This window comes from Morus notabilis, unplaced genomic scaffold (genome assembly GCF_000414095.1).
Source record: "Morus notabilis unplaced genomic scaffold, ASM41409v2 Scaffold42, whole genome shotgun sequence".
Classification (NCBI taxonomy): domain Eukaryota; kingdom Viridiplantae; phylum Streptophyta; class Magnoliopsida; order Rosales; family Moraceae; genus Morus; species Morus notabilis.
In genome coordinates, this window is record NW_010360565.1 from 23,070 (window position 1) to 34,255 (window position 11,186).

Here is an 11,186-nt window from a genome sequence, read left to right on the forward strand (position 1 = left end):
AGAGACCAATCCTTGCGATCGGGATTAACCGTCTTTTCTAGAATTTGCTTAATCTCCCTATTGGCCAACTCAGATTGGCCATTTGTCTGTGGGTGATAGGCAGTTGAAAATTTTTGAACCACACCGTACTTGCGCATCAGAGCCTCAAAAGAACAGTTGCAAAAATGGGTGCCTTGATCACTGATGATGGCACGCGGCGTTCCAAATCGAGATAACACATTTTCCTTTAAGAACTTTACAACAGTAGTGTTATCGTTGTTCCGGCACGCCACGGCTTCTACCCACTTAGACACGTAATCCACAGCGAGGAGTATGTAGAGGAATCCATAAGAAGGTGGGAATGGTCCCATAAAGTCTATTCCCCAGCAATCGAATATTTCTATTACGAGAATCGGGTTCAAGGGCATCATATGGCGACGGGACAAAGCACCTAGCTTTTGGTACCTCTCACAGGAATGACAGAAGTCATTAGTGTCTTTGAATAAAGTGGGCCAATAGAGACCACACTGCAAGATTTTCGCGGCGGTCTTCTTCACAGAAAAATGACCGACACATGCATCGTTGTGGCAAAAGTTCAGGACACTAGACACTTCATCATCTGGGATGCATCGTCTTATGATCTGTTCGGGGCAGTACTTAAAAAGATAGGGGTCATCCCAGTAAAAGTTATGAACCTCGACCAGAAACTTCCTCTTGTCTTGTGCACCCTAGGTAGATGGAATCTCACCCGTCACCAAGTAGTTAACAATGTTCGCATACCATGACATCTTAGTGATGGCGAAGAGATGTTCATCGGGGAAGTCATCTCTAATAGCAGGAATTTCGGCGGAATCATTAATTCAAGACGAGATAAGTGGTCCGCCACCACATTTTTGACTCCTTTCTTGTCCTTGATTGTCAAGTCAAATTCCTGCAGGAGAAGGATCCACCTAATTAAACGCGCCTTAGCATCCTTTTTGGAGAAAAGGTACTTAAGGACGGCATGATCTGTGAAGATGGTGATAGGTGAACCAATCAGATATGCACGGAACTTGTCGAGAGCAAATACTGCAGCAAGTAACTCTTTTTCAGTAGTAGAGTAGTTCATTTGAGCACTATTCAGAGTACGGCTTGCGCAGTAGACAACGAAAGGCTTCTCTTCCCTCCGTTGACCAAGAACGGCCCCCACAGCGTAGTTACTTGCGTCACACATGATCTCGAAAGGTAAGCTCCAATCTGGTGACTGCATAATAGGGGCATAAGTCAGTTTTGCGATGAGTGTTCGGAATGCATCCTCATACTCTTGTGTCCAGTTGAACACAACATCTTTTGCTAGGAGGTTACTTAGCGGTCTCGCTATAGATGAAAAGTTCTGAATGAACCTCCTGTAGAATCCGGCGTGTCCCAGAAAAGATCGGACATCTTTAACGGCCTTGGGGGTGGGCAGGTTGGAAATGAGTTCAACCTTAGAACGGTCGACCTCGATTCCTCTTTCAGAAATAATGTGCCCAAGAACTATGCCGGATGACACCATGAAATCGCACTTCTCCCAATTGAGCACGAGACCCTTCTCTTCACATCTTTGTAGAACAACTTCCAAGTTGAGAAGGCACGTGTCGAATGAATCTCCGAAAACTGTCAAATCATCCATGAACACTTCCATACATTTTTCGATCATATCACTAAAAATGCTCATCATACACCTCTGAAATGTGGCAGGTGCATTACACAGTCCAAATGGCATTCGCCGAAAGGCATAAGTGCCAAAAGGACATGTGAATGTTGTCTTATCCTGATCTTCTAATGCTATCTCTATCTGATAATATCCTGAATAGCCATCGAGAAAGTAATAGAAAGGATGACCTGCCACTCGTTCTAAGATTTGATCGATGAATGGAAGTGGAAAATGGTCTTTGCGAGTGGCGGCGTTAAGCTTGCGATAGTCAATACACATACGCCAACCAGTCACGACCTTTGTGGGAACTAGAGCCCCTTTCTCATTTTCCACCACAGTGACCCCCGATTTCTTTGGCACTACCTGGGTCGGACTAACCCACTTGCTATCAGCAACAGGATAAATGATGCCAGCATCTAATAGCTTGAGAACCTCATTCTTCACCACTTCTTTCATTGTTGGATTCAATCTTCTTTGAGGATCTCTTCGCGGGTTGGGTCCCTCTTCCAAATGAATATGATGGGAGCAGATCAAAGGGCTGATCCCTTTAATGTCAGCAATCGTCCAACCCAATGCAGATCTATGCTTTTGCAGCATGTTGATCAACCGCCGCTCTTGTGATGCATCGAGTTTGGAAGAAATGATAACAGGAAAGGTATCGCCGACTCCCAAAAATGCATGTTTCAATCCTTCAGGTAGTTGAGCAAGTTTCACTGTAGGGGTCTCTTCGATGGAAGGCTTGGGTTTCTCTCTCCCTTGCGGAAGTTCCTCGAAACACAGTTGCTTAAACTTAATTCCTCTGTCCTCTGAGTTGTCAAAAATGGCAGAAATGTTAGCCAACTCACAACGCGGAGAGGGAGGCCAGCTGATGGCTACAGACGCAAGACCCACGCTTCAGATTCTTGGACGCGCGATGATGGCTCCGTGGAGGGAACGCGCCAGCTGAGGGACGGGCGTGCTAGGGACGCGCGCGAAATGGAGTGATGATGGCACGCGAGCTGGGGCCCACGCGGACTGACGCGACTTGATCGGCTCAGCTGCTCGGCTCAATCGGCTCGGCTTTCTCTTTGATGGCTTGGCTCTGGATGGTTGAAAATATGGCTTTCATGGCTTATTTTTGTGTGGTTTCTTACACTGCTTTTTATCTGTAAATAATTAAGCAAAAACTAGACAAATTCCAATTAAAAATATTATGAATAAAAATAATGGAATTGTTTAATTAAAGCTTAAATATTTTAATATTGTGTAAATCAAAAGCAATATTTAGGGTGCGTTTTCATGCACTAATCAGTAACCTCCTCTAGCTTGGACTGACGCGACTTGATTGTCATACAACCCTCTCCCACTCATTATTTTGCAAATATGTATTTTGTTTGAAAAAACATCTCATGATTTTTCAAATCGAAAAATAAACAATTTACTTTTCGGATATGTGAAATTCTAAAATTTAACTCTTAAATTCAATTTCACATGTTACATTATTTTGCAAATCAATTTTGCAACTTAAATCAATTTAATCATATTAAATCGATTTTCAGCGCATGGTTCTTATTTTATTTTATTTTTCTAAAACACTTTTATAATAAATAAAATAAACAATAACGAATGCATGTGTATGCATGGCATGTTATAAAACATATGAGTAGGCACATTATATCTATATGGCATGTGATATGCATGGACATATAATATATAATTATCAACATAAAATATAAATATATGCAATCAGCTATTGAGATGGATTTGACCGGGTCTCATGAAAAAATAAATTACAACTCAATCGAATCGAATAAATAAATAATTACAATAATTATATTCTTCCGTTACATCAACGGGTCTTCGATTCTCGAGTTCTTTATTCTTCGGCTTCATTCTTTGTCTTCGGGTTGGATTTCACCTTTCTTGGGGTCCGAAACTTTTTCGGGTCCGTCAGCACGCATTACGAGGGTTTCAGAAACCTTCGAGGCCGTTTGGGATCAAATCCCGAAACTGGGCCGCCAGCCGTGTTGGGCCGCGCGTTGGCGTGCTGGGCCGCACTGGGGCTGCTGGGCCGCACACTAGGGCCGCGCTTTGGCTGATTTTTGGAAATTTTCTGGGCAGTTTTCTGGACTTCTTTGAAGGCTTCAAACTTGATCTTCAAGGCCTAATTTTTGATTCAAAATCAAAAACCCTAATTCTACCCAAAACCTAGAATTACAATAATTCTAATCCTGAATTAAATTACAAATAATTTATTAACGAATGAATATAACCGATCCATGGAACCATATAATTAACGACCAAATCCACCATCCATACATTCATCATCATGAATTAAAATAAACATCTATAAATGCAAGTGCCTACCCATCACATACATACATAATTAAATATCACATATTTAATATATTAATTCTGATTATCAAATAATTGAAGCATAAATTAATATCGTCTATAGACCGCTCTGATACCAATTGTTGGTTCCCGAATCGAATTCGGGTGCGGAAGCGTGGCGGGGAGACGCGGATCGTGTATAACAAAAATTTCAGAAAAACTTTTAAGATACTGTATAGATTATATTAATTTATGCACGAATAAATTAATCGCATTAATTTACATCAAGAACTCAATCCGAAAAAATACTTGGAAGCCGACTCGGATGATAACTTGAGTTATTTGACCACGAACAGTCCTTACTCCAAGTTTGTGTTTAGAATACCAAAGTCTTCCACGTCAATTCCTTGATTTCACGTAGACGTGTGTGTGGACACACGTGAGACAAAACAGGTTTCTCAAACACTCAAATTTCCACAAACACCAACGCATGCACGATGTGGAATTTTTTGGAGAAAAATATTTGCTCTTTTTTTTTCCTCTATGAATTTCAGCCACCAAACAATTTAAGGCAGAAAAAATGTTTCAAAAATTGTGTCCACAATTTTTTATCATTCTCATATTTAAAGAGTAGAAGTTAAACTTCAAAACATAATCAAATCCCTATCTCCAATTTAAATTTTGGAACAAAAAAATCCCTTCCCTTTATCCTTTAAGTGGCCGGCCACATCACTAGGGTTTTACCCTGTGTGTGGCGCCAATCACAGATAGGGAAGGAAGATATTTTATCATTTATCTAGTAGTCCAATTTTAATGCAAATTCAAATTCGAATTTAAGTCAAACTTAAATTAATTTGAATTCTAAATTGAACAACTTATCAAATAAGTTTAAATGGATAAATCTAGATGTGTTCAAATTCAAATTTAAATAATCACATTATTTAAATAATAATTAATTCTCAATTAATTATTTTTTGAGTATTCAATTTTAGAATATCGTAATTCTAAAATTCTCATTTTGCCCTTTGTGTATGGTAGAATTACAAGGACGATGCGGGGATAATAGACCTATAATCCCGAGCTCCAATAAAATTAATAATTAATTAAACACTTTAATTAATTAATTAATTCTATTAATTCCAATAGTTACTTTACTATAAACTTGGAATTGAACTCTCAAAATTACAGACATTAATTACTTCTAAACTGCGAAGTGTCCATTTGATATAGTCATTATATATAGATCAATCCTCCATAAATAATTCCTAATTAGAGTCAGGTAGAATCCGTTAACCTCTCTAATTATATCTGCATTCTTGAGTACCATTGATTCTCTAATGGATAGTGATTCATAAAACACATTCATGAACCAAAGCGCTCTTACTAATCCAAGTACCGAATCAACACTCAAGAGAATTATTTATCTACTTCTTTCTCAAGAAGGAATGGATTCCTTCTCGTATAATAACATTCTCAGCTACCTATTTCAATATGTCTCCAAAATACAAGGAATAGGATTCAGGGTCTCGGAATCCGTACTGAGTAAATTAAAAGACATAAATCCATAAATAGGAGTTTGTTAAGAACTCAAGATTAAGATCATCATATATATGACCATCGGTAGACTCAATTAGAATTTCTATGCTTTAACGAAAATTATTATAAATTCATATTGTGTTTGTGTCCTTGTTCTACATAATCTTATTATGTGAAATACACTCATTCAATATCTCACCATATTAACAGTTCGGATAACACCGTTCCATTCTAAATGGGAATGACATGTATTAATAATATATTAATTAAAGATTCCGAACTTTAATTAAATTCATCATGAACAATGTTTTTTTATTATTATCCTTAAACACTATCCTCTCGTATATAACACTTATATACTATGTTTAAGGTTACATAAACAATCACGGAATTTTCATTTGATATTCATAAAATATTCATAAATATGTGGACATAAAATGATGAATAAACTCTTTTGAAATGATCCTAAACAGAATACTTTTTTTCGTGACTTCTTCATCTTTTTACTGTCTCCCACCTCTTTTTCGTTTTCAATTTTAGTGCCCAAATTAGGTACAGGGGTAGGGCTGGGTGTGGGAGTGGGCGAGATAATGGGCTCTTTAGGCATAGAGACACTTTCTGTTTCAGCAGAGGACTTGCAAGTGCTTTCAAAAATTTTTATTGGGTGGATGATAAATTTTTTCATCTAGAACACAAATTAGTAAAATAAGTGTTAAATTAGGTACTAAAGTGAGATTGACCCAACATCATCTCTAAGTTCCAAAAAAAAAAAAAAAAAAAATGGATAACAATAACGTAGGGGCTTAAAGATTTGACTAGAAAGATTCAAGGGATAACAATGACGTGTGTCGTGTGTGCATGTATGTACTGCAACTATTGCTTTAAGATAAAGGGGTGGCATTAAGGTCTAAGAATGTTAAGTAGATTGACATTGTTTGTGTGTAATTAGTAATTTTTTATTTTTTATTTTCTTTATATCCTTTCTCAAACTCTAGGCATGGTGAACTATCCAGGAATATGACAATTGGAGCTAGGAAGGCAAGGACATAAGTAATAGTTGAAATATTCTATCAGTCTTCTTCTGAACCTTAAGTAAAATAGTCCCTGGGACATGATATGTTTAACGTGTATCTTCTATTTTTATGTATGACATGTAGTAATTGTATCTCTGGAGAGTTCATAATGAAAAAGTACTCCTTTTCGTGTTTAAAATTACAAACATCTCAACCTTTATCATACACTGATATCAACGATATATCTTCAAAAACTATTACAGACTAGGTTCTCGTGTCCATAATTAATGCTTGTACTTCCACATATTGGGTCTAAAACATCTTCTGTGCTATATTAAGCACTCATCATGGTAGATAATAAACAAAAAAATTCATTGAAAACCAAACTGTAGTCATAAGAGAATTAGAAAGCACAAAAGGACCAGAAGAACGGTAAATATTCTACCAAATAATCCGAGCCATGCGTGAGCTCCACCTCCAGGAGCATCAAGCCATCAACCACATGGCTATTGGCTCATTTATTCCCACGTTTAATACACAGACACACACACACACACATATATATATTCTTTCACTTGTGTACCTAATACTGTAAGCAAGCATGAACAGAACCAATTCATGAACAGAACCAAAGCAAGTTTCACGTAAGGCTTCACGGAACTTACCTGATGAAACTAGAAGAAGCAAGAAGCAAGAATCAAACTGTCGCCGCCGTGAGCTCCACCTCCAGGGCAACTGGAACCAAAAACGACATCAATGGAAAACCGAAAATCAACCAAAAACGACATCAACCAAAAACGAAATCAAACAAACAGACCCATTTATGTTTGGTTTGCTTTGATTCAGAGATAAATCATAAATCAAAAAACAAAACAAAAAAATCTGGAAGAAGAAGATGAACGGTGGCTTACGATGAACGGCGAGGAACAGTGAGTGTGAGGAACGGCGAGTAATTTAGGGACGAGGGATTTAGGGTGAAGGAGGAGGCGAGGCGAGGCATGTGTGAGGCAAGAGGCGAGAGACGAGAAGAGAGGAGGGAGGCGAGATGCAAGGAGGGACAGCAGAGGATCAGATTGAGAAGAAGAGAGTCGAGAGAGTGAGCCACTGAGAGTCTGAGATTGATGAGGTGAGGAGGAGTGAGGACGAGGGAGGGATTTAGGAATTAAGGCTAACTCTAAGGCTTCCAAACGGCCGGATCGGCATTGCGGGTTCAAACATGCCCGACCCGCCCCCAACTCGCATAGGTTGGAACCATTTTAATCCAAAAGAAAAACCTATAAAGTCGGGTCGGGTCAGGTTAAACGGATTTTTCATGTTCGGGCCAATACTTACACCCCTAATTACGGTACATATGTACCCTTTACCTTAGAGAATGCGAGCAATATCGAGAGAAAAAGCAATTTACCCGTACGCTAAGATTTTTGTGATCACTGATTACAGCTATAACGGATAAGAGAGAAGTGCCAACTTTTTTCTTCGGTTGCTTAAGGAGTTCAACGAAACAAAATTCCCCAATTTGAATAAACTACACGACAGAAGGAATATAGACGTCAATTTCTATTATCAAGAAAAAGCATTGAAAAATAATAAACAAAAAAAGCCAGCATATTTAGCTTTTGCCGATTCTAAAATATAATGGTAAAATCGCAGTACAATTGATCTGGGAACCGCATAGATATATTTGGAGTTAATAATGAAAAATCCTAGACCATGTGAACAATAAGAATGTTCCAAAAATATTAAAAGTCTAAAAGATAAAATCCGATTTTCCCTATTCCTAAAGAAAACCAAAAATATTTGATAGCACGGGCAGATTCCCAAACAGAGAAAGGACGCACTTAATCGACCTCCTCAATCTTAGGACCAGCACCGCTGCCACCAGAAGGTGGGACATCATCGTCCATGGCTCCTCCCATGTCACCACCGGCACCCTGGTACATCTTTGCAATGATGGGGTTGCAGACGCTCTCGAGCTCCTTCATCTTGTCCTCAAACTCGTCGGACTCAGCAAGCTGGTTGCCATCCAGCCACTGAATAGCTGCATCAATGGCGTCCTCAATCTTCTTCTTGTCAGCAGCATCAAGCTTAGAGGCTATCTTCTCATCCTTGACGGTGTTCCTCATGTTATAAGCGTAGTTCTCAAGAGCGTTCTTGGCATCAACCTTCTTCTTGTGCTCTTCATCCTCTGCCTTGTATTTCTCGGCCTCTTGAACCATCTTCTCGATCTCATCCTTGGACAATCTACCCTTGTCATTGGTGATGGTGATCTTGTTCTTCTGCCCGGTTGTCTTGTCCTCCGCAGAGACGTTCAAGATACCGTTGGCATCAATATCAAAGCAGACATTGATCTGAGGAACACCCCTGGGAGCTGGGGGAATGCCGGAGAGCTCAAATTTACCAAGCAAGTTGTTGTCCCTGGTCCTAGCTCTCTCACCCTCGTAGACCTGGATCAACACACCGGGCTGGTTGTCAGAGTAGGTGGAGAAAACCTGCTCCTTCTTGGTGGGAATTGTTGTGTTCCTCGGGATCAAAACAGTCATAACACCACCAGCAGTTTCCAAACCAAGAGACAGAGGGGTGACATCCAAGAGCAACAAGTCCTGAACCTTCTCATTTCCTTCACCGCTCAAGATAGCAGCCTGGACAGCAGCACCATAAGCAACGGCCTCATCAGGGTTAATGCTCTTGCAAAGCTCCTTCCCGTTGAAGAAGTCCTGCAACAACTGCTGCACCTTGGGAATTCTGGTGGACCCACCAACAAGGACAACATCATGAACACTGCTCTTGTCCATCTTGGCATCTCTCAAACACTTCTCAACAGGCTCCATACACTTCCTGAAGAGGTCCATGTTGAGCTCCTCAAACCTAGCACGGGTAATGGGGGAGTAGAAATCAATACCCTCATAGAGAGAATCAATCTCAATGGTCGTTTGGGCAGTGGACGAAAGAGTCCTCTTCGCCCTCTCACAAGCTGTTCTCAACCTCCTAAGGGCTCTTGGGTTTCCGCTAATGTCCTTCTTGTTCTTCCTCTTGAACTCCTGAACAAAGTGGTTCACCATCCTGTTGTCAAAATCTTCTCCTCCAAGGTGAGTGTCACCTGCAGTTGCCTTGACCTCAAAGATACCCTCTTCAATGGTCAGAAGAGACACATCAAAAGTACCACCACCAAGATCAAAGATCAACACGTTCTTCTCACCAACGCTGGTGGCCTTCTTGTCAAGACCATAGGCAATGGCGGCTGCTGTGGGCTCATTGATAATACGCATCACATTGAGGCCGGCAATGACACCAGCATCCTTGGTAGCCTGACGCTGAGAGTCATTGAAGTAAGCAGGGACAGTAACGACAGCGTTCTTGATGGTGGAGCCAAGGTAAGCCTCGGCGATCTCACGCATCTTTATGAGGACCATGGAGGAGATTTCCTCGGCGGCAAACTGCTTCTCTTCCCCCTTGTAGTTAACCACAATCATGGGCTTGTCACCCGGGCCAGAGATTACCTTGAACGGCCAGAGCTTGATGTCACTCTGAACCGATGGATCGTTGAATCTCCTACCAATCAACCGCTTTGCATCTGCATTAATAAATATATTTTCAGATTTAGCCACAATTATACAAAACGTGACAATCTCATATCACGGATCAAATCAAATTCTATACCTTCATATTACTCAGTAACATGCAAATTCCATTAACTCTATTTAGATCGTATTCACATGAAAATAAAATTATGGCCAAACTAATAATCTACTTAGCATCCAAAATAAATTAATTATGTTTTCATATGCAAATTCCATAAGTAGATTCAAATCATATTCTGACCATAAAACTATTCACACATTATACTTAATATAATGGTTTTATTTAATAAAAAAACCAACAGATCCGATCTGTTCGATAATACAAGTTTGCAAAGCTATATAAGTGTGAAACCCAAGACCTAACAAACTGAAGCTAACAACACTAGATCTAACAAAAAAAATCATATTTCCAACAAAAACCTAAATAACATCAGAACCACAGCATAAATAAATCTGATCATGACGAAAAAGAAAATACAGACAAATGGAAAATATTGCTTACCGAAGACGGTGTTGATGGGGTTCATGGCAACCTGGTTCTTGGCGGCGTCACCGATGAGACGCTCGGTGTCCGTGAAGGCAACATAAGACGGCGTCGTTCTGTTACCCTGGTCGTTGGCGATGATCTCAACACGGTCGTGTTGCCACACTCCGACGCACGAGTATGTGGTTCCGAGATCGATTCCGATGGCGGGCCCCTCTCCTTTGCCAGCCATTACTGCTGAAGATCAGATCGGAAAACGAAAACAAGAAATCAAAGAAAAAAACCGAAAATAATCGAACGAGAAAAAATGTGAAAACAGAGAGGCGGCCTGGTGAAACTAGGGTTTCTTGGGTGTGAGAATGAAGGGGAGGAGAGGCCGGTTTATATAAAGATTTTTGGGGATTGTGTCTAGAATGTTCGATTGGAGGGAAATCAAACTTGGCCGTTTGATCCTTCGTTGTAATGGACGGTCTGGAAAATTTAACGTTTTCTGTTTTGACTTGATTTGAGTTAATAGATCTGGGAAAAGTATTACTAATTGGGCCGTGGGCCCGGGCCTCGTTTCCTTGGAGGTCGGTGGTGGTTTCTCTCTCTATGTGGTTTTTAAC

General features: G+C 40.1%; 1 protein-coding gene across 1 annotated transcript; it reads right to left on the reverse strand.

Annotated features, from left to right (window-relative positions):
- Positions 1-8,105: 8,105 nt before the first annotated feature.
- On the reverse strand, positions 8,106-10,940 carry LOC21408981 (probable mediator of RNA polymerase II transcription subunit 37c). Its single transcript, XM_010096711.2, has 2 exons — positions 10,597-10,940; positions 8,106-10,087 (listed from the first exon to the last, which is right to left on the reverse strand). The coding sequence occupies exons 1-2, from the start codon at positions 10,808-10,810 to the stop codon at positions 8,355-8,357; spliced, it is 1,947 nt and encodes a 648-aa protein (XP_010095013.1). The 5' UTR covers positions 10,811-10,940; the 3' UTR covers positions 8,106-8,354.
- Positions 10,941-11,186: the final 246 nt, after the last annotated feature.